Source organism: Plutella xylostella, chromosome Z, assembly GCF_932276165.1.
Source record: "Plutella xylostella chromosome Z, ilPluXylo3.1, whole genome shotgun sequence".
Taxonomy (NCBI): Eukaryota; Metazoa; Arthropoda; class Insecta; order Lepidoptera; family Plutellidae; genus Plutella; species Plutella xylostella.
Genome location: NC_064012.1, coordinates 3,454,320 through 3,478,426, shown reverse-complemented (window position 1 = coordinate 3,478,426; position 24,107 = coordinate 3,454,320). Strand labels below are relative to the sequence as shown.

The 24,107-nt window shown below is 39.0% G+C and overlaps 1 protein-coding gene across 1 annotated transcript; it reads left to right on the top strand.

Annotated features, from left to right (window-relative positions):
- Positions 1–7,011: 7,011 nt before the first annotated feature.
- LOC105398614 lies at positions 7,012–23,826 on the top strand. Its single transcript, XM_048632813.1, has 16 exons — positions 7,012–7,146; positions 12,715–12,803; positions 15,707–15,833; positions 16,300–16,326; positions 16,458–16,621; positions 16,961–17,074; positions 17,531–17,722; positions 18,161–18,315; positions 18,686–18,830; positions 20,024–20,175; positions 20,640–20,853; positions 21,235–21,450; positions 21,843–22,016; positions 22,495–22,638; positions 23,071–23,174; positions 23,714–23,826. The coding sequence occupies exons 1-16, from the start codon at positions 7,133–7,135 to the stop codon at positions 23,813–23,815; spliced, it is 2,133 nt and encodes a 710-aa protein (XP_048488770.1). The 5' UTR covers positions 7,012–7,132; the 3' UTR covers positions 23,816–23,826.
- The last annotated feature ends 281 nt before the right edge of the window (positions 23,827–24,107 follow it).

The window sequence follows — 24,107 nt, the reverse complement described above, 5'->3', positions numbered from 1 at the left end:
TTTTGGTACTACCAAAAAGTCTTTATTCTTTCATCGTTAAATAATAAGCTAGAGTAGGTACCTAAGTACCTACCGTCTTATTAGTAATCCGGCGGAATTCTGACAGTTATAAATTTTTGACATGTCAGAGATCACAAACCTTTTTTGGCTCGGTACTTTTTTCACTACGAATCTGAACATCAGTTGTATCCGGTCAATTTTCTACAAGGTGCTGTGGAAAAAAAATAATTTTTCCATATAAACTTTGTTGGTCACGTGACTTTTTACTATGGAAAAAAATTTTTTTTTTCGCGAATTTTCAAATTCTGATTTAAGATTCGGGCTTAGATATACCATGCTGCACATGTAGGTTTCGGCTTAGTATACCAATTTTGCAACACCCTGTATATCATATTTTTAAATATTAAGAATGAGGGTCTTTATGTTAGGCGCAAAAGAACCACGAGGACGCTTCTTTCTGGGAGAGAGAAAGTCTGACTCTTGTGCTCTGTCAGATGGGGCTGCTTCCCGGGAAGGGCCAGGTTGTGGCTCCATAACGTTTATAAAAATCAGCAAATGATCACAACGCGAAAGGTCAACAATAAGAAACCGGCCAGTGCCATTTGGACTCGCGCACTGAGGGTTCCGTACAATAAGTCTACTTGCCTGAGATATTTATCCTTTTAATTTCATCATTATGTACATCTATACGAAATATTAGCTTGATATCTTTAACCGTTTCTGAGAAAAAGGGTGGTGACAGACAGACGGACAACAATAAGGGTTCCTTTTTTCCTTTTGAGGTACGGAACCCTAAAAGAGAATTGTAACAATCGGATCAATCGTTTCCGAGACATTCGTGGACAAACATACATACCAACAAAAAATATAAACATACTAATACAATTAAAATAATCATATTTCTTTATTAGGCTTAATGGATTGTCATATATGTGAATATGGTGCAGTTCCAATAATCTTACATACCTACAAACCGAACATATTATTATGTACTTACCGAATTAAGAATCTTTTATTTGAAATCTATTAAAAAGGTTTGTTATCCCTGAATTTAGTAGTAAGTGATGCCATGCTAAAGAATAAAATAAAGTAATTAAAATTAATTCGATACAATGGTCGTGAGTCGTGAATTTACTTAATATTATAAATGCGAAAAATTGTGAGTATGTGTGTATGTATGTATGTGTGTATCTTTGTTACTTCTTCACGTCAAAACCGCTGAACCGATTTTAATGAAATTTGGAATGGAGTTAGCTGACACCCTGGATTAACACATAGGCTACTTTTTATCGCGGAATTCCCACGGGAAAACTAATTAAGGTGAAGTGAAGCTCAGGGCAACAGCTAGTATTGAAATATTTGTTATTTTTGTATTACCTACTTCACTTGAGCAAGTAAATATTTAGATTTATCTTATTGTATGAAAACATTCAAAAAAATATTGCCCTGAAATGGATCCAACTTTTTCCTTTTTTCGGTGAAGAGCTTTATAATGGTATCACTTATGAAATGTCAGAATTCCGCGGAATTAAAAATTTGAGTATATGTGTGTTCAAGTAAATCGGTAAGGTTCCGTTTTACCCTTTTGCGAGACGGACCCTAGAAATCAATGCAATACTTCAATAGAGAATAAGACATAGAATATTAATTCATTCAAGCCTTGAACTCCCTTTGAAATGAGGGTCGACTGTTTTGCTAATAATGCAGATTCGATATAAATTCTACCCATCAAACTCATTACGACTGTCTTGCTCGGTTGGAGTTGGCATTCATATACAAGGCACCGTACCTTGCACTATTCCCATGAGTCGCATGACAAACCCTCTATTCTATACTCTGTGGGGGTATCAGTACCTGCACCTGGCTCTGTCGAATGGAACCTTTGTGCATATCCCCAAGGTCTAAACTGCCTTCCTAAGCTTGGACCATTGCCCACCACGCTGGTCCACTGTGGGTTGGTGGGCTCACACATAAAATATGTAGATGTGCTAAATCTAGATATGCAGGTTTCCTCAACATGTTTTCCTTCACCGTAAGAACGATGGTATAACTTCATTGTACTTAAATTCAAAAAACTCATTGGTACATGTAAGCGCCAGTTGTCTCCTCACAGCCATATTATCGCCGTGTTGACTGCGCGGAAAAGTCAACTCGTCGCAATTTCCTCGCATGCGGGGACGGTCTCTTAGCGTGTCGGTGACAAACAGTGCTGGACTAGGGTTCGTCATGGGAATGGTCCCTAAGAAGAAGGAAACACATTATTTCAAAATATGAGAGCCTATTACTAGTGGTAGATTCATTGGACCTTGGATTGCAGGTACTGTCAGCCGGGTTCCGCTCATCTGGCACAATCTTTATTGACCAAAACTCATTTCGCATAACTCGTATGGTCTAAACTTTTTTGGCCGAACCATCACTTTGCCAAGACTTATGTGGCATAAGGCTCGTTATGTCTAAAACTCTTTAGGCACAATCTTTAAACACCTAAGTTTCGTTTGCTCAAATTTATGTTCGTCTATATCTATGTATAATCTTGTTTCTCTTAATGTTATCTTAATAAATAATATATTAAGTATGTAGTAAATGTACAAATTGTGTTATTTTTCTCCTACATCCCGAAAATCACGATATTGAATGATCAAAGAATCGAAAGTTAACGACCAATATAATTATTACAAACCCATGAGATCGAAACCTAAAGATAGGTGCGATGACGAGCAAAGCGAGGAGGAGCGTGTTAGGTGCACATGTTCATAAAAACCAAAGCGGAGCGCAGCGGAGCGGAGCGGAGCGTTTTCCAAACAGCGGAAACAATACAAGGCACCAGTTTGCGTTATTTAGGGAGACGCTCCGTCAAAGTTAAAGCCAAACGAATATTATTACTTTGTATAAACCTATGCCATAGCATTATTAGGCTATTCAAGATTTGGCCATACCATTATTAGGCTAAACAATGTTATGCGAAATAACTTTTTACTAAACGAAATTTATGCCATACGATTTTCGGCGTAACGAGACTTTGACCAAACGTTACTATGCAATACGAGATTAGGCAAAAAAATCTTATGCCAAAAAAGGTAGAACCACTGTCAGCCACTATCAGCAAGTGGGCATGCCCAACTACAAAGCCTTACTATCAGCAAATGTCATAAATATCTGCAGAAGAACCGGTAGGGTGGCTCTAGGTAGACAGGTTCTACGGTGATGACCAGGATTCCATCATATCCACCACATAATTATGTATTAAATAAGGTTATACTCGTATTTCCTATGTCCCATTCCACGAGGAAAGATATAGAAGATACTTATATAAACAAAAACTACCCTTATTCGAATGTAATAAGGGTTCTGTCAGATGTCTTTCCCCGTGGAATGGGATATAGTTTGTTGAACTTTTCTAGTGTAGGTAACCCCCAAATGACGAAATGAAAGAAAAAACCTACCTATAGAGAGTATAGTACCTATACAGATTTTGGGTGGGATCTTACATCTTTGGAATCACTTTACGATATTACTCCAGCTCGCTGCATCATCTAAAAATTACGTCATTTTGATAAAAAAAATACGGTGTAGGTATATGTATAATATACTTGAATGAAAACATATCAACCCTACAGGTAAATACCCCAAACCATTAGTTCCTCAGTCGTAACTTTTACAGTACTTACTAAAGAAAATATTAGTCACTGCAAACTTTAAAAGCAGAGCTTATGAGTGAGTCATGAGTCATGACGATTGACCGGGTGAGTCACACAGTTGCACCCGTGGCACCCCCGTTTTGTACAAACACACAAACCCCTGTGCAACAAAAGGTGAGAAATAAGTAGGGCTCCCCGTTTTAGGGTGATTAATTTGACCTACATTGTAATCAATATTGTTTGTATACTATGAGGTTTTTAGAAAGATATAGGTATTATTCTATTCTATTCTATTCTCTGTGGGGGTGTAAGTACCTGCACCTGGCTCTCTCGAGTGGAACCTTTGTGCATATCCCCAAGGTCTAAACTGCCTTCCTAAGCTTTGACCATTTCCCACCACGCTGGTCCACTGCGGGTTGGTGGGTTCACATATCTAGATGTGCTAAATCTAGATATGCAGGTTTCCTCACGATGTTTTCCTTCACCGTAAGAGCGATGGTATACATTGTACTTAAGTTAAAAGAATTCATTGGTACATGTCAGCGCCGGGATTCGAACCCGCATCTCTTGATTGAGAAGCGGGCGCTTACCCGACTGAGCTACCACCGCTCTATACTGAGCTACCACCGCTCTATATAGATATAGGTATTAATTACTACTTACTTACTTATTACTACCTACTTATGCTTAATAACCTAACAAGAGTACCTATCAACTCTGTTCTTTATCTATTATCCAGCGCACCCCGGGAAGTCGAAGAAGAGGATGGTAACCTGACTCATAAAGTTTTAGTTTATTATTTATCTGACTGCATTGACTTATACAATGTGCTGTTTTTCGAACCCGACATACTTTAAGGGTGTATTCTACGAGTGATTTCATCGAGAAAACACCCCCATATGTGGGGTCAAATCTCAATATTATAGAAATGGCGGCCATTTTAAAGTTTTAGATCCTAAGTTTTCCTAAAAATTCATATCTCGAGATTCAGAAGGCTTACGGACATGAAATTAAATTCTTTTATCCGCAAAAAGACACCTCTATCGAATAAAAATATGAAAAACTGCTAAAAAGTTACATAAAATAAGTTATAAGCAGGTGCTTGTAACTTATTTTACATTTACTTGTAGATTAGGTAAAATCTAAGATGAAATTACTCGTAGAATCCCCCCTTAAAGTTTGTCGGGTTCGAAAAACAACATGTTGTATATTACTTACTAGCGAAGGGCCAGCAACAAGGCCAAGAGCTCAAGAAAATGGCACCCTCGCGCTGGCCCCAAAATCTCATAGGTATCTGTCATAATTTATTCGAACTGGGGCCAGCGTGGTGTCATTTTATTTTGGCAAAAGGTTCGGACGGGCCATTGACGAAAGAAAACGGGCCCATCGCGTCACCTGACGCGCTCTAGTGTCTCGTGTTTGTTTGCATCACTCCTGAAAATTGCCTTGGTGCCTTATGTCTTGGTAAAATATTTAAATATATGCTCACTTGATAGCTTTTATTTTATACATTACTAGTTGTTCCCGCGAGCTTCGCTTCGCCCTTAAAAGTTTTCCCGTGGGAATTCCGGGATAAAAAGTAGCCTATGTTCTTTCTCAGGGTCTAGACTATATGTATACCAAATTTCATTACAATCCGTTTAGTAGTTTTGGCGTGAAAGAGTAACAGACAGACAGACACAGTTACTTTCGCATTTATAATATTAGTTAGGATTCACATGATTTCCATTACAATGAATTATTGTAAAGCGCTCCGCTCACTGCAGGAGTGTCAAGACGGCGTTGTAAGGCCGACGCTTACTGAAGAAGTCGAGGCGGAGTCGCGGTGGTGTCACGGTGATTGTAAATGAGACGATATGCGACGCCACCGCAACGCCGCCGTCTCGACTTTTTGCAGTAGTAGTGTCCCTGAGTGACGTATCAACTGCACTTAATACGGAAGGTACGTCCGTTCGGCGCACCCAGGAAAGTCAGTGACTGATGCTAATCCTTTCATCACGGTAACCAACCCTAGACCGGCTCCAGTGTTTGTTACCGACACAGTAAGAAGATTATTTTTGTTTAGATATCTGGGGACACGGCATGGCAGCGTCCCCGCCACCATGTCGAGCGGCACGGCCGATCCATCCTTTTCACGATTTTTCTTATTCTTGAATGGTGTCAATAAGGTTTCAACTCTTCAAGACTGGGATCCGAGAGAGACACACTGTGGTGTGGGCCTTTTAGTCAAACAAAATTAATATGCTATTATTATGTTGTGGTGCTGTTACTATCTCGGCACCATAAGGTCCCGAACATTTAGAAGGCATGCATGGGGCTGAAGCCAACATGTAGATGACCGTTTGTCATCATTTATTAATGTTATCCATCTATCTATTGAGGAATAATGCGACTGTTACAAAACAACCGTCGACGGCTGCAGCTATAATCTTAAACCGCACTTGTGCATAAGTTATGAACTTCGATACGTCAGCTTAACATAGCTCTGCTTTACAAATATCTAACTGTAGGTAAATGTATTAAAAATAATTTTTAGTCGCCTTTAGGAACATTTCCCTGTATGAAATCAACGTAATTTACTAAAAAGCTCGTATACCGTACGCCTAACTATATCAAGAACCAAGGGGTTCTAAAAAAACAGGAATTTTCTAAAGAAGTTGCTGACAACGACTCTAAATTGTAATTGCAGAAATGCACCTTTAATAAAAGGGTTTTAATGAACCTTCGATATGCAGCTCAGGGCTCAGAGGGTCGTTCCCTCCCTTAGTTCGCCTCCCAGTTTATCCCGACCCCCGGTTATTGAGTAAATGGCCCGACCATAAGGCCATGTCTCTTTGGTAACGAAATGCTAAGCGAAACTTACGAAAATAGGGCCTAACTACTAGTAAGTATTAATAGACAATGGAATTTACGGAAAGTATTATAGAGTTCATTTTATATTTAGTGTGTATTATTGTGTGTTTTTTACGGGAACCGAGAAAGTTTTTCTTTTATATTCCGCATAAAATAACTTGGATGAGACTCTTTTCAGATGACGCCTTGAGAGATGTTTTTTAATATATATTTTTTAGGCAATAATGTAAATATGATGTAATTTTTTTGTTTTCTGTAATTAGTTGCTAGGTAAATAGCCGCTGATAAAAGATATCTTAAAGTGAGAGAATCCCAAAAGTTGGCTAAAATTAAAATAACTATCTATCTATACATAATATAAGTAGGTATAGAGTATTCTTACAAACAAAAGGAATCCACAAACAAACTATAGAATTACGTAAAATGCAGTGCCGTATCCATGCTATGCTTTCGATGCAACTAAACACAACCATTCACGGTTGGCCTTACAGAAGTAGTCAAGTTTATTGCCAAGTTCGTTTTTGATCCACCAACACGTGTAGACAAATAAAAAAAATATTTATATTAAAAAAATAAATATATAAATTGTCGTGGGAAGTGCACCGGTGTCGAGTCAAAATCATTATTCGACTCATTATAGAATGAAATTAATCAGGTGAGATATTGTTCAATACATTATGACTATTAAACTTTATTAAAAAAGTTTTTGATTTTTTGCAAAATATTTTTTGTTTTACTTACTTAGAACAAACTTATTATACCTAATACTTAGTTGCTTCTATCTATAAGTATAATACGAGTACATTCATTATTATTGTCTACTTTTAAGATATGGCTGAGCGCTTTATTTTTTTGGTATTATTTTTATAATATTTTTTATTAATTTTAGGTTTAATAGGTAGGCACTAGGCAGGTATTTCAATAAAATTTACATGGTGTTTATTTATTTAATATACCTATCTACTTGAAGACTCTATAGATCAAAGAGCATAATTATAGTTGGTGTTATTGTCAAGTACTTCATATACCTACATGGCTGCTTATACAAAATTATTTGCAATGCGAAATGAGGTCAATAGGTTTTCATTTTAAAATTACATAATTATTGTTTTTTATTAATATTATTACGTAGGTAGTTATTAGACAATAGTAAGGTAGGGACTTCATAATCTTGGTAATGTTTAAATATATATTTACTTACTTGCTTCTTTTTATGATTTAATAAGTAATTATACGTCAATGAGGGGTGTAATCTTTAGGTATCCTTTAAATGTGCTTGCGAAATAGCTGCTGGAATGCGTTTTACATAGTTTTACCTGACTAATTGTTTTTGGTTCGCTGAGTTTAACATCAGTAGTAAGTTAAGTAAGTACGAGTATAGTCCTCTGTGGTCCAGCCTACAGTATATTATGATCAATTTAATTAATCTAATTTTGTGATCCACTAACGGGTGATACGCGGCATAATATTGTTTGTGTGTATCGATAAAATATTTTTGATTATTCCAAATATTTCACCAACGAGTATTAGGTACTTAGGATAGAACTTATTGTGCTAGGATGGCATAGTGTTAGTGGTACTGTAGGTAACCTACATAATTAACTCAACTCTGAAACTAGTGTTAGTACAACAACGAGTCTATAAGGATTTAAGTTTCTATCACCAACGAAGCTACAGCTGATTGTACCGAGTAGGTACTGAGTGGTTGTTACTTGTTAAGCATTGATTGAGAGCTTTGCTTTGGCTTCAGAGTCTCGTCCCTACCTACTGGCTCCCGGATCAGTTACCCACAAGGGAAACAGAAACTTAAAGCATAGGTACCCAAACATAGTTCAAATTTAAATAACATTGATGTCTACAGGTACAATTATAGTACTTAGGTATAATTTAATATCTAATAATTATAAAATCTTGATGTTCATCTCTTTTATTAATGATACCTATATTATAATATTATTATATACTAAGTACTAACAACTATATTGTTATATTATAATATTCGATTTTTTTTCTTTAGTAGGTATTCGGTAAATTAGTCAAGTTTCGGCCAGTGCTTAAAACCCTATGATCGATAATCGTATTTTGACCTCATATACCTGCGACATCTGTTGTTTCGCTTATCATTTTGTTTATCATCTCGTAATTATAATAGTTAAAACCTATTAAAAACACGGGTTGCGTCCGTCCCCCAACTCAAGCATGAGTCATGCATATACAGGGGGTTGATTGCGTGTCACGACGCACTCGGCTGAGCCCCCTGTATAAGATTTAAAGTTCGTGAACTTAGCACCGATAAGAATGTGAATGTGTCAGACGGCGGGTTTTATACGCGACTACGTGACTACCGCCTAATTTATGACTCGTTTCAGGAGTCAAAGCCCTTTCTAGCCGCTGAAACCAGATTTTTTAGAATTGCAAGAATAATGAAATAATACATAGGATGGTCAAATATGTCGTTTTAAATATGTAAATGGTCTCCCACAGCGGCGATACACCTTATTTATTATTATTTTATTAAATAACTAGCTGTTCCCGCGCGCTTCGCTTCGCCTTAAAAAGTTTTCCCGAGGGAATTCCGGGATAAAAAGTAACCTATGTTCTTTCCCAGGGTCTAGACCGTATGTATTCCAAATTTCATTCAAATCCGTTCAGTAGTTTTGGCGTGAAAGAGTAACAGACAGACAGACACAGTTCTTCTTCTTCTTTGGGTACCATCTCCTATCGGAGGTCGGCAATCATCTGGCTTATTCTTTCCTTCGAGACTGCTGCTCGGAACAAGGATGTGGTGTCGGTGTTGTACCAGTCTTTCAGATTTTGGACCCATGATGTTCTTTTTCGACCGGGTCTTCGACGGCCTTGAATTTTCCCTTGTAGGAGAAGTTGCAATAAACCGTATTTACTGTTGCGCATAATATGTCCCAGGTACTGCAACTTTCTCCTTTTTACGGTTTTAAGCACTTCGGTCCCTTTTTTCATTCTCTGCAATACCGTTTCGTTTTTTATTTTATCCCTCCATGATATCTTCAATATTCTTCTATAAACCCACATTTCGAATGCTTCTAACCGTTTACACATGGTCTGGGTTAAAGTCCAAGCTTCTACTCCGTAAAGAAGTATTGAAAATATGTAGCATCGGAGTAATCGACACCTGGAGGATATCTTGAGACTACGGTTGCAGAGAAGATGGCTCATTTTCATGAATGCATTTCGGGCTTGTTCGATGCGGCATTTGACTTCTGTACTGTGGTCTTCCTGATCGTTCACTATACACCCAAGGTATTTGTATGAACGTACTTTCTCTAGCGGTTGGTTGTTAACGTAGAGGGCAGCTATGGTCGGTGTACGTCCTACCGTCATGTATTTGGTCTTTTTGGTGTTAATATTCAGACCATTTTGCGCACTGACTGATGTTACTCTGTCTAGTAAACTTTGGAGTTCCTCCATTGAGCTCGCTATGAGGATGGTATCGTCTGCATATCTTATATTATTCAGGGGCCTCCCATTTATAATAATTCCTTCAGTCGCATCTTCAAGAGCTTCAGAAAATATCTCCTCTGCATAGAGGTTGAAGAGTAAAGGCGACATTATGCATCCTTGCCTTACACCTCGCAGTATACATATATCGTCAGTAAGGTGGTGCTCAACTCGGACGTTTGCCGTCTGCTGCCAGTACAGGTTTCTTATAAAAGAAATGTCTTTTGTATCGAGGCCAATCTTTTTCAGAACTGAAATTAATTTATCGTGCTTTATACGGTCGAAAGCCTTCTCGTAATCGATGAAGCAGATGTATACGCATCGATCCATATCCCAACAACGTTGCATTAAAATGTGATAACCAAACAGTGCGTCGCGCGTTCCAAATCCATTCCTGAATCCAAATTGAGTGTCTGAGATGTTCTCTTCACATTTTCTATATATCCTGTTATGAATGACCTTGAGGAATATCTTCAGAACATGACTCATTAAGGATATTGTGCGGTAGTCACTGCACCGTTTGGCGTTGTTGATTTTCGGTAAAGCTATAAATGTAGAGTGGAGCCAATCTTTCGGAATGTGTCCGGTATCATATACGGCATTAAATAACTGTACCAGAGTTCCCAGATGTTCATATTCGAGCAATTTTAAAATTTCGGCTGGTATTTCGTCTGGGCCCACTGTCTTACCATTTTTTGCTGACTTAATGGCATAAGATATTTCATCCTTTGTAATAGATGGTCCAGTATGATCTACTACTGATTGCTCGTTTTCACTTCTGTTGTCATAAAATAACCCCTCAATGTACTCCTTCCAGATGTCCAGTTTCTCCTTAATAGTCATGGCGTATGCTCCATTTTTATCTATAAGGGTATTGTTGGCAGGTTTCTTTTTCAGTCCTAAGATCTCATTTATCTTTTTGTACATATTAAAGGAGTCATGTCTGGCCTGTAGTGACTCTACTTCCGTGCACCTGTCGTTTATCCAGTTTTCTTTGGCCTCAATGCATTTCCGTCCTATCAGTCTATGAATCAGCCTGTATTTTGCTGGATCTGTATGTTTCACTTCTCTACGTTGTATCATAAGATCCATGATTTCATCCGTGATCCATTCCTTTTTCTTCACGACGGCTGTTGGTGTGAGTATCTCCTTAGCCGTATTTATAATGACACCCTTAAATTGATTCCATACTTGTTCCGGTTCCTTTACTCCTCTTTGACTCTGCTGCAATTCGTGCATTTGGTTGTGGAGGTTCATATGAAACCTTTGTTTAATATGCACATCTCTAAGTCGGGATATGTCAAATTTGGGTCTCATTTTGGGTGATATCAACCTCTTCAGTTTAGTAGTAACCGTTCCAACTAGTGGGTTATGGTCGGATCCTACATCTGCACCTGGGTATGTTTTTACAGCCTTGAAACTATTCCGGTAGCGTTTATTTACAAGAATGAAGTCAATCTGATTACGCACTATTTGGGAGGGTGAATCTGCCGGTGATTTCCATGTGTACAGTCTTCGTGGTGGTAATTTGTAAAAGGTATTCGTCACCACCAGTGATTCCTCTTGACAGAACTGAATCAGACGATCACCACGGTCATTGCGCAATCCTAAGCCATAGCCTCCGACGATATCTGCGACACTACCTTCGCCAATTTTGGCATTAAAGTCGCCCATGACAATATTACACTCGTGTGTTTTTAACTTTTGAAGGACGTCTTTGATCTCATTATAAAAAGTTTCTACCATATCGTCACTTTTGTCTGCAGTCGGGGCGTAAACTTGCACTATGTTTATGTTCACAGGTTGAGATCGTATGTGAAGGAGCATAACGCGGTCAGATATTGGCAAGAAATTGATTATAGATGCCTTATGGTGTCTCTTTACCATGACTGCAACTCCTTGTCTATGGTCCTTGTGGGTATTGCCACTGTAATATGTGACATATTCTTCTGATTCTTCAATACCAGAACCTTTCCATCTGGCTTCACTAATGCCCAGTATATCTATATTGAGTCTTGTCATCTCTTGTTCTACATTTTTTATTTTCTCCTGAGTATACATACTCCGAACATTCCATGTGGCAATCTTTATGGCTGACCCGGGGATTCTTAGCACCCTCTGACCATTTAAGGTCTGCCGGGGACTGAGGGCCATGCAATTTTGTTGTACAGCCATAATGATTTTCCTGGGAAGAAATAATGTGGTAGTTTTCCCTTTGCTTTCCACATCGCTGTTTGCTACCGGAATAACAAAAGGTGACTCTCGACCGTACCGATCCCCGCGATCTCCACTCTCGAGCCTACTGTCCGTCCAGCTGCCAACGTACAGGGGAGTGCTTATTTGATGGCGGCACTTACTCGCCATGTCACAGAGTTTTCATCGAGTCTTTTGCAGTATTTTATAAGGTACTCCCTCCCTAGGAGCACCCACTACACCCTCAAACACCTGCCGCTGCTTGGTCGGGGGCTGTGTACACAGCTAGCTAGGATATCTCCAAGCCGTTCCATTATCCGCCACCTATGGACCCCGGTAGTAGCCTACAGCTCAGCCCTGCCACAGTTACTTTCGCATTTATAATATTACTAGTAAGGATTAGTAAGGATAAGGATAAGTACAAACAGCATAAAAACACACACACATAATCAGACGCGTGGGCCTGAGGACCCCTTTAACTTGACTTAAAAAGGGTGTTATAATTATAAGTTCAATTAAGTATCTATGAAGTTAGCTGTTTGATTGATGTGTCTAGATGTTATCTTCTAGGTAGTACTATGGCGTCAAGTTTGCTGTTTCTTGGTGTGCTGGTGCTGAGTGGGGCCACCTTTAGTTTGGAAACCGGTAAGTTTTGAAATATGTCGATATAAGTTTGATACATGGTAGAAAGTTATTAGCCTTTATAATATAAATATAATATATGTTTTATACCAGTTTATATTGAGTAAGTAATAGTTAAAAGCTAGGTTTATTTACGAGGTGGGGTAGGTAGCAAGTGCTATGCTGCACCGGATTTTTATCAGCGATACCTACCTAATTTACTAGGCTAATATCGCAGCGACCGTAAGGCGCATTGGTTTGGTTAGTAATAAGTCTTAATACTGCGGTGGCGAGGGTATCGGGTTCGATCCCCGGCCTTAGAAAATACTTGTATTTTCTGAAACTTCTTGGGTTCCACATTGCTAGTGCTCGAAGGTTGGCAATAGGTTCGCCCCCTATTGCATTGATCATAAACAGCTCTGCCTACCCCGCAAGGCAGTATCAACTAGGGATGCCCGATCTGAATCGATCTTCTGGTAGATCAATTCAAGGCAATACACGATTCAATATCTAGGCACGTAGTACATGGCGTGAGTGTGTGTGTAGTTTATACACTCACGAACAGTGAAAAAGTTAAAGATAAAACTTACAATCATTACTTAAGTATATTTAACAGCGCATTAGAATATTACCAACTGACAGCGTAATTAATCTAAATAAAATAAAAATGGGTCATTTGGTATCCATTATTTGTAAGTACAACTATTTCATTTCTCGTGAGTATAAGTATTAGTGAATTACCGATATGGTCATACATACCGATAGCTATTAATTGTTTTCATATTTTTTCCATAAAAGATAAAAACGGATAGTATGGTGAAAAATACCCTTATCACTTTCCGAATCTTTTAAAATATGTTATTAGGTAGTGGTCAAAGGTTTACTTACTATAAATTTCGTTTGCATTCCGAATGTGCTCAATTTATGTTCATTGCCTTACTTTAATTTTGTGTACTTACATATAGGTACCTAATATTTATGGTATAATTATTATACGGCACAAAATGAGTTATTATGGCCTTCAGGAAAGTTTACTTACATAATAAGGGGGCGTACAGACCAACTATAAAGTCACGACAATAAAAAGTGCAATTTTCAAAAGACTTCTTATCATTTTCATTTACTTACATACGTACATTAAATTTAAAAAGAAAAATATAGATTGATAAGAGCCTTTTAGCAGATTTGTGCTTAAATTAATATAATAGATCGATTAAATGCGGTATTTAACAATAATTAGTTAGGATTCACTTCCGTTTTCCGGACTTTATAGTTGGACTGTAGGTATAGGTATGTGGAAAAAATTACAGAATCTCGACACTTCTAGGTCTTCTTGCACCTAAATTAAACACTATTTGTTTTCGTTTTGTAATAATGAGCTTTATATACGTAGTTTCTAGTTACAATACCTATAAGTACTTGCATACCTAGTAAGTATTTTTTATGAAATTACATTACTGCATGATGTAAAATACCTACTTATTCATGATGACATTGAGGCAATCAGACGACAGTCATTCTCTTTTTCCCACGCGAAAAAAGTTTTTTTCAGTTCCTAATAATTTTGAAATTAGTTACTTCAGAACTTTCACAATCATGAAGCATGATAAATCAGGGGACTATTGTTGGTACGTAGGTAGGTAATATCATGGAGGCACATAATGTACGTCCCTTGAGCTACGTGGGATTAAAACATCTAAACTTACATTTATTTTATAATATTTATAGATTTTATTTAGTACTTACCTATTTAGGTACACTAATGTTATAAAGAGGAAAGATTTAAATTTCGTTGTAACGAATAAACTCAAAAACTTCCAAAATAATGCAACATAAGGGCGCGCGCATTGCGGCCGCAACCGGTGAGGTTGGCTTCCGCAAAAATCACCCATGTATGAGTACAGTCATAGAATAACCAGTAGGTACTTTTAACTTATACTTAACAGTACAGTGAAGATACGCGCACTACACCAGTTCAACTGCATACGAATGCGACGGAACAGCTGCAGAAAAATCTTTGACTTTCTACAGATATTAGATAGATAGATAGAATACACTTTATTTGTACACTAACAAAGAATATTAAGATTAACAAATTGCAACTTAATTAGGGTACAAAAGGCGGTCTTATCACTAAACGCGAAAAATCTTTACCAGACAACCTTTGGATGGAGGGAATAAGAGATTAAGATTGGGTGAATGTACATATTACTTGCGGATTTTCCGCCGTGCCAAAGAAATTTATCGCGGTCCGACCGCTTTTTGTATGTAGACTTATGAAGGTAAGCGTCCACTTATCGGTGTCGTATGTATCGCATCAGATGGACTGTCATAACTATTACGGAGAAGCGGCATGAATTTATCTTTTATATACAAAGTACCTATACTGAATGCGTATGCCGTTGCGTATACGATGCCGAAAGGTGGATGCTAACCTTAATCCACCACATGTAGAACTTGGAACTCTCGAGTGGAGAACAGTGGCCTAAATAAGTATTTTTAATTTTTTGTTGTCTGTTTTAATCTCAATAATTTCAAAACAAAGGGCGCCCGTGCGCTGGCCCCAATTCAAACAAATTAAAATGACAAATATATGAGATTTTAGGGCCAGCGCGAGGGTGCCATTTTCTTTAGCGGTTGGTCCTTTCCTTAAGCTAGTAATATTTATTAAAAGTCAATGATTTAACTACACTCCCGGGCAATTAAAAGTTCCACTCACAAAATGCCGACACCAAACGACCCCTACATTACCGTTTTTATTTGGTAATATCCTGATATGCTATGTTACAATATGTACTTCAATGTTGCAGAAGACATAAATTAAGCCTTCCCGCCTTTTCCGTTTAGAAATAATTTGGTGCTTTTCTCAGTGGAACCTTTTCATTGTCTTTTCATATCCGTGTGTGTAATTAACGTATCTCGTACAGAGGTGGTGGTTCTCCGTGCGGTGCGGGGGCTCCCGGCGCGGCTGCCGTGCGGGCAGGGCAGGGTGTTCCTCGACGGACCGGAGGCCTACGTGCTCTGGCTCAAGAACGACCGCGACCTGTTGTATCGGTACGTAAGTAGAACTAATCTAAGGAAATTAAGCAAGCACATAAATAACATTTGGCAGTGCTGAAAAAAAAAGTGGGAAATAATAAATAGAAAACGCTACCGGCGCCCGCGCAATAAGTTAGCGTTCTTTCTGTATACGGCCTTAGCCCATATATGCCCAGAGGGTCGCTAACGACCCACTTAAGTTTTTGGCATATTTGCAATTACAATCTGAATCATAAAATAGGTACCTCAAAGTAAAACTACTTGATTATAAAACTAGTTCTGGGCATGTATGGATTAGACTAATTTTCTCTTTATATTTTAAGGCACATTCCATGCAGGCACACCAAAACATGAGTTGGGAGTCTTTGTGTATATGAATATGTATTTGGGTCTTACGATTTTTTGCAGAAATCATCAAGATGTGACTATCATTAAACGTATGATTGAAAATAAAATCGAATTAAATGTTTCTGTTTTTCAGATTTCCTAATGATGATGCCGATCGAAGGTGAGATGAGATGTTACCAAAAACATCTGTACTTATTTGTGTTTATTAAACAAATGTTTAATGTATGTGATACGTAGGTACATCAATACGGAATAAAAAAATATATTTAAAAAAGTTTAACGTCATTCTAGGATTGAACGTCGACTACCCTCAAACTGTGAAGGCGAGAACTGCAGGGATGAGACAGCACTGGTGATTAAACGCGTGAGTGAGCAGGACGGAGGCATATACCGCTGTCGCGTCCACTACCAGGCGTCACCTTCTGTGGACTACGTCATCGATGTCCGATTAGTTGGTGAGTTGGGAAGATAGTATCATCGAAAAACATTTAAAGCCGGGTCCAGACATGTATCATTTGCCCGCTCCGATCACCGTATCCGTATCGTCGACGCGTATGAAGATCGCATATGTACGCGTATCATGATACGCAATCTCGATATGCCGTTATGATTATGATAGGGCCCGTCCCATGTTGTGTCGGTTTTGGCCCGATCATCAAAGGAATTATGACTATTGTGAAGATACGGTACGGTGATCGGATACGGTTATAGGGTCGGGCAAAGGATACATGTCTGGACCCGGCTTTTCTCGTAATATATACTAACAATAAAGTATGATGATCTTTGTCCCGCAGACTCCCCCGGCACCCCCCGCATCGTCGACGAAAACGATGACGAGCTGACGAAGGGCTACGTGGGCCCGCTGGCCGTGGGCGCCGACCTCACCCTCGTCTGCGAAGTCGACGAAGGTAACCACCGCTCTTGCACGGAGTTTGTACTGTCGGGCCTATGAGTGTAAAAAACGACAATAGGTTGGGAGCTGTGCTACCACAGATTCACAGACACGTTAAACATACACCCCTATTTTTACGAAATGAAAATCATCAAATTGACCATCTTTTCTATTGCCAACGAAATAGAATCTGATAACTGGTAGAAAATATACTTAGCTTCTGATGTACTTACTAACTTTTGTACACTTTTATTCTTGTGACAAGTATTAGAGCAGGACGAATAGGATGCTTACTGTCTGGTGAAAAAATTGCCAGTCAGATTAGCGGCAGTTCCGAACTGCCTATAACTAAGGAACACCTACACGGTTGCTTTCTGTTGCTGAAAATATTAGAAGCTATATAGGTACATTCTATCCAACTTTTGTACTCTACTACACTTACTTTTTACTTATAAAACAACAATTCGTACAGACGAAACCGACACACTCGTGTACTGGCGGCGCAACGGCGTGGCAGTCGAGCGTTACGCGGCGGGCGCGACGCGTGTCGTGATGCGCGCGCGCAACGTAACGCGTGACGAGTTGGACGCGCACTACGAGTGCGTGGCGCAGAACGCTGACGTCACCGAGCCGCTCACTGCTAGCGTTGTTGTGAAGATGTACTGTGAGTATTGGAGTATAATTTAATAAAGTGTATAGCTAGAAGGTAGCTACTCATACTAATGTTTTTGTAAGGCAACTGTTGCATGTTTAGATGAAAGAAGAGTCTTGTTGTGACGTTTCACTCTACTGTGTGTCGTGCAATGCAAACTGGCAAAGACTATGCTATATGCCCATGCCCATTTTTCGAACTCCTAACTATCACACCATTTGAAACATACCCTAACTACTATTTGAAACATACCCTAACTCAAGTAATGCTTCCTTCTTCGTACTATTGGTCCTTTAAATACCCCTTGTTTAGTAAATATAGGTAGGTATACCAACAAAAGTTGTTTAAATTTATAGATTTCTGTGAAAACATTAAAATACAAAGTATAAATATTTTATCTTTTTCTCGTAACAAGTGGGCTAACCTATACCCAACATCAATTTCCCCCAGTGCCTCCCCTAAGCGTGGAGGTCCGTTTGAACCACAATGTTGAGTTCGAGGCGGGTCAGCCGCGTGTGGTGGACTGTGTGGTGGTCGGCTGCGTGCCCCCACCCTCCATCACGTGGCACCTGGGAGACAACCAGCTCAGGCCCACTGTGCATAAGGTAGGTGTGAATGTTTTTGAAACTTCTCGAAGCTTGAATGACAGATTCTATGCTCCTAGGTAGGAGGATAGGTTTTATCTTGACCGTACGACTAGTGACGAACCACTTCACGAACAGCGAAAAAACTCGCACTCCGCATGCTTTTCGCAGACTTTAACTTAGTAAGTACTAGTAAGCTTGGCCTCGATCACGAGTGCTGTCAACTAAAATCACTGGCGTACCTAATTCGATAGCAATTTGTATGACAAGTGACTACGTTATATTTGGTTAGTATCGTAAAACACTAGCGTATTGCCACGTTAGCCCAAGTCCGTATCTACCATTTAATTTTGCTCCGAATTAATAAAAAGAACTTATTTTACAATCCCAGGAACTTCACGACGGCAACTACACGGTATCATCACTGACATTAGCGCCATCTCTACGAGACAACGGGAACCAGCTGGTCTGCCGAGCGCACAACACAGAGCTGCCTGACGAAGTATACGATGACAAAGTTACAATACACGTTGGATGTAAGTTTCCCATTTAGTATATCATTGTATCATTGTAGATAGATGTCACTAGTCGAAAACCTGGTCGGTTGATGGAGGTGCAAAGTTTTCAGGTTGAGCTGTAGCCATATACAGCTGAAAGTTTCGTATGATTTGTTGCATCGAAACTACTACACACGTGCATCGAGCCACGTGTTTCGAGTAAACTTTTAGTTGCGCAAACTTCGTGTGTTTTTCGTTGGCGCAGCGTTTAAGCTCGAGTATTTTCATGGAATTCCTTTTACCAAGTAAACGGGAAGCTTTTGCAATGGAAATGCATTCGGTTTTTGTTGTATTTGTTGTACAAAGAGTTTTATACTGTTGTTATATTTATTGTATAAAGAGCTTTATACCGGGGATTGAATTCATACAATACATAATAGATACATTCTGAGAAACTGAAGCTTTTATAGAAGAGTAAAAGTTTTCATTTTGCGATTTATGTACTTACATAGATTGTTAGGAACTTTTCTTAGTAGGTACACGAAAAGTTGTTAACATGATTAAGTAGGTACCTACTTAATTATATGTATAACAACACCGCATACATTAAACTTATCTCATGTAAGTAACTACACAAATGGTGATAATGTGTTATGAAGGTTCAAGATTTGGTGTAAACGGGATAAGAAGTTCAGGAGGGTTCCTCTTTACTGAATACCTAAAAACTAACGAACGGGAGCTGTCGTAATACAACGAGATAGAGTCGTGGCTCGCGCAGCAGCGCTGCGAAACTTCGCTTTTCGTATAGAGTAACCCCCTAGCTCCTATTGTAAGAGATCGCTCTAAGCGATAAGGCTGCCTATCATTCATTGTTTCTAGTTTATAAGTATTCTTCGTATGTTTTAATATAATGTGGTTACCAATAGACGACCGAATGGCGTAGTGGTTAGTGACCCTGACTACTGAGCCGAAGGTCCCGGGTTCGATTCCCGGCTGGGGCAGATATTTGTTTAAACACAGATATTTGTTCTCGGGTCTTGGATGTGCCCGTTAAATGGCAATAGGCCCGCCCCCTATTACATTGGGACTAATAGAACACTCTGGCGAAAAGTGGGTGCAGCAATGCACCTCTGCCTACCCCGCAAGGGAGAACATTAGTACTTACAAGGCGTGAGTGTGTGTGTGTGTGGTTACCAATATAGATATATTATATTCTATTATACTGTCTCCAGTCCGCCCCGTGTGCCTGACGACGCGGGCGCAAGTGGTGGGCGTGGCGGCGCGGCAGGCGGAGACCCTCACGTGCGTGGTGGAGGCCTCGCCCGAGCCCTTGTCCGTGAGCTGGACCTTCGAGAACACCAGGACTCTGTATACTAGTGTTAAGGTGAGGGGAGGAGAATGTGGGTGGAAGGGAGTTAACTCTTAAAGTTCCAACCAACCTTATTTTGAAATCTAATACCTTGATTTACGGGCCAAAACCAATGAAAAGTTTTTGTATTGCTATGCCTTATTATGGTTTAATGTTAATAAATTTATTCGAAATCTTCAATAAAAGACTTTTACAGTACAGTAAAATCGTAGCTTGTTTTCGCCGCATTGTATTTGAGAAAAAAAAGTTACTTTCAGTAAAATCTCTCTATTTTCAATATTTAGGATACTTCCTTTTCATATGGCATCTTGTAATTTCTGATTGTGTGCAATAAAGAAAATTTTCTATCTATCTATAACTTTACAACACAAACGTCAACTAATAATACGAGTATTATCCAGCCACAATACTCACTGTATAAAAAATGACAAAAGAAACACATCGAGAATCTTTCCTCAAAGACCTGTTACACCTTTCAGAAAGTCCCCGGCCACTTGAACCGCTACTCATCCACGCTAACCTGGATGGGCCAGGACACGGACATAGGCCTGCTACTCTGCCGGGCCACCAACTCGTATGGGGAGCAGAAGCAGGCGTGCGTCTACTCGGTGTCCCACGGGGGCCCTCCGGAGCAACCCACGTGCGACATCTTCCGCTCCTATCCGAGCCTGCTGAGGGTTCAGTGCAAGAAAGGTGAGGGTTTTTGTGGAGTTAATACCATAAATGAATAGTTAAATATATAGGTACATGTGGAGACATCTCACACATACTCAGTTAAGTACGTAGTATTGTAGGAAACATATCTTTCTTACAAAAGTAGGGTAGGCAGTAAACTTAATGTTCTTCATAAATTATGAAGAAATTATGTATTAGATAATATTATCTGATGCCACATTCTAATCTGTCAGCTGAATGCCAAGAATAAAGAGATAAAAAACGGATTTGAAAAACCTCTATAGATGCTATAAGTACTTGTCTAAAAAAGAATGAGATAGATAAATTAATCAATAACAGTCGGCAATAGTTCCTTATCTATAAAAAAGACAATCACCGCTAAACCCAATCCATTCTCAGGCTGGGACGGAGGAAGGCCTCAAAGAATGGCGCTGGAGGTCTACGCCGGCTCTGGCATGTTACTCCACAACCTCACCGACGCAGCAGGCTACTTCGAAGTGAACGACATATTCGAGAGTAAGAACTACTCTGCCGTGGTGTATGCTAGCAGCGTGCGCGGGCGCAGCAAACCTGTGCATCTCAACCTGCACTCGGTGACCACTCATGTCGCTTCTGGTAATGACCCTAATTTAATATTTAATTTAAAAATATAAATATTTAAAGTTTCTTTGGCATTCATGAATGTTCTCCTGAATAGATCTCTTGATACCCAGAGACTGCAAACTTAACTTTTTCTGAAACCTGTCGTGGATCTCCACATTATGTCTCAGAGACCTAGACATAGACTAGGTCTCTAGAGATTCAATTAAATTGTTGTAATATACAATGTTTGCAATTGCTTTTATTTCATGCGCTTGTGAATAAGCTTCTTCAGGATATCAGTGGTGAAAGGATCAATAAGCAAATAGTCCTAAACGAAACTTGTAGCAAGAAATCAGTGCAAATCCTGCAACAAAATAACATTCAAAATATATAGGTATTATTATTAAAAATAAATACTTTTACAGCGGTAACCGAAGATACCACGGCCTCATCCTTCGTGATGCTGGGTTGGCTGCAGATAGTGGTAGGCTCCACGATCCTGCTTGTCATCCTGATAGCTGCCACCCTCTGCATGAGGATCAGCCAGACCCGACGGCTCAGCATGGAGAACAACCCTGACCTGGTGCCACGGAGTGATGGTGGGTGGCAGTTTTAATATTACGTTCAGTAGACTTCGTAATTTGGTCGGTTAATACACTCACGGGTAATGACGAAGTTCCCGTGATAATATAAACTAGGAATGACTTACTCCTAAACGGAAAAGTCTGCATTTAGACGTATATGTTATACTGAAGAAAAATTGCGGTCATTTGGTGTCGCTATCAACATTTTATAAGTTGAACTTTTTCATAGCTCGTGAGTGTAGTAGGTATTTTCTCAATTCGCTGTCCCTGCCAGTTTCTTAATTTTTTTTAACGAGTCTCTAAAATAAGGTTTATTTTGTTTACAAATTACCTTGACAAGGTCTATCTACACTCGTATTAACCAAAAATTACACCAGTTTCTGCAATTCAAAAGTAAAATCATCTTTATTAATACTTTATTTTTTATGTTAAGTAACCAAAAAATCATCTCTACCATTTTTTTTTAATAGTTAAATACCATTTAAAACCGTAGGGCGCGTTTACGATTGCCTCCGGGCGACTACCGAAGTGTTGGGCGTAGCGCTAGCCGTGGCCGCGTCAACCGTAGTCAACACACTACGCGCGGACCACTATGATTGCGATTTCGAAGACGTGATACAAGTACTTGACAAGCAGGGTAAGCCTTAGCGTGAGCTTTAGGCGTGACTGTCCTGTGATATTGTTTTGTGTCTTTTTGTGCTCAGAATATAAATTAGTAACAGTTAAAGAAATCAATTATTAATACCTGATAGGGGCCAACTTGTGTTTTTGATAACTTTGAAGCCAATTGAGTTACTTACGCAAAGTATTTATCACATTATACTACTGTAGGTACCTAATCATAATATTCTTTTGTTCCTATTAGTCATACACGTAATTCTCTATGTGATATGAATATTTCTAGTGACTATTAAGAATATACGTTTAACGTGCTGATAAAATTGACTTCCGCCCTAACTCTTTGTTTATTTAACTCTTATGTAGTAGTATTACGTCTGAAATAAATGACGATGCGTCGTTGGTTCAATAAAATCTGGTAAAAAACAATAAATACTCTTTAACATTGTAGAATCTCCGTCACTAGGATCGTTCCACCGGGAGCCAGACTTCACACAGGAGCGAGTGCTGGGCTCCACCAACATCACAGTGAATCAGCTGGCCGCCTGCCCAAATGTAAGTCATGTTTTATCACAGACATATATGACTAGATGCCACAAATGCACTTATTTATATAACAACCGGATGTGCCGTTTTTGACACTGATAATTACGGAACTAAATGTATGAACCGAAAGTTGAACATGATCTTTTGACACGCGTAGTACGTCCACTTGTGGAATCTCTCTTGTCTGTGTGTTTTATCATCATGTAGTGCCTATCTCACTACGTACTATTGGTTACCTGTTTAAAGTCGTCGGTCCAGGGAGCTATAGGCCATCCCTCACTACTTTTGCCTGTTCGTGGTCTCATTATCAACATCGGTCATCCTTTCTTCGATTCACTTATGATATCTCAATTTAACGAATTAACAAATTTTTTATCCTAACATCTAATCCACATTATGACATCCACAGCATGATACTTCTATTTGAAAACAGGCACCACCTATAATATTTTTTAACGAATAGAATTTTCATGTAACAGAGGTAGGTTAGAATGCAGACGAAGTAGGTAGAAAAACGCTATTTACTTATGGTATTTTTTTCTTTTCAGGCCTACTCTGGGCCCCCTGTGCCTATTAGAGTGATGCCAGGATGCACCCTTCATACCACGCCGAAGTTCTGCGCCAACGAACAGCAATCTTACTTTGTATAATATATTACACCTCTTTTTTTCATGTTGGGGGTTGAACTAGCAAAGCCTCTTTTGACCGGTGATTTCTGTAGTTGGCACAATGTTGTGTAAAATATATTTTTAGAAACATCACTTTTGGGCTGTTTACAAAGCTCGAAAATGTAATTTTCCACACTAGTGCATTTTACTTTCCAGTTTTTTTATCTGTGAAAATAAAAATAACTAATCGGGCTAATGTTATTGTTGAAAATCTGAGCCCACAAAAGGTTTTCTATTAAACAGTAGTAAAAAGTATAGTACTACAATAATATTA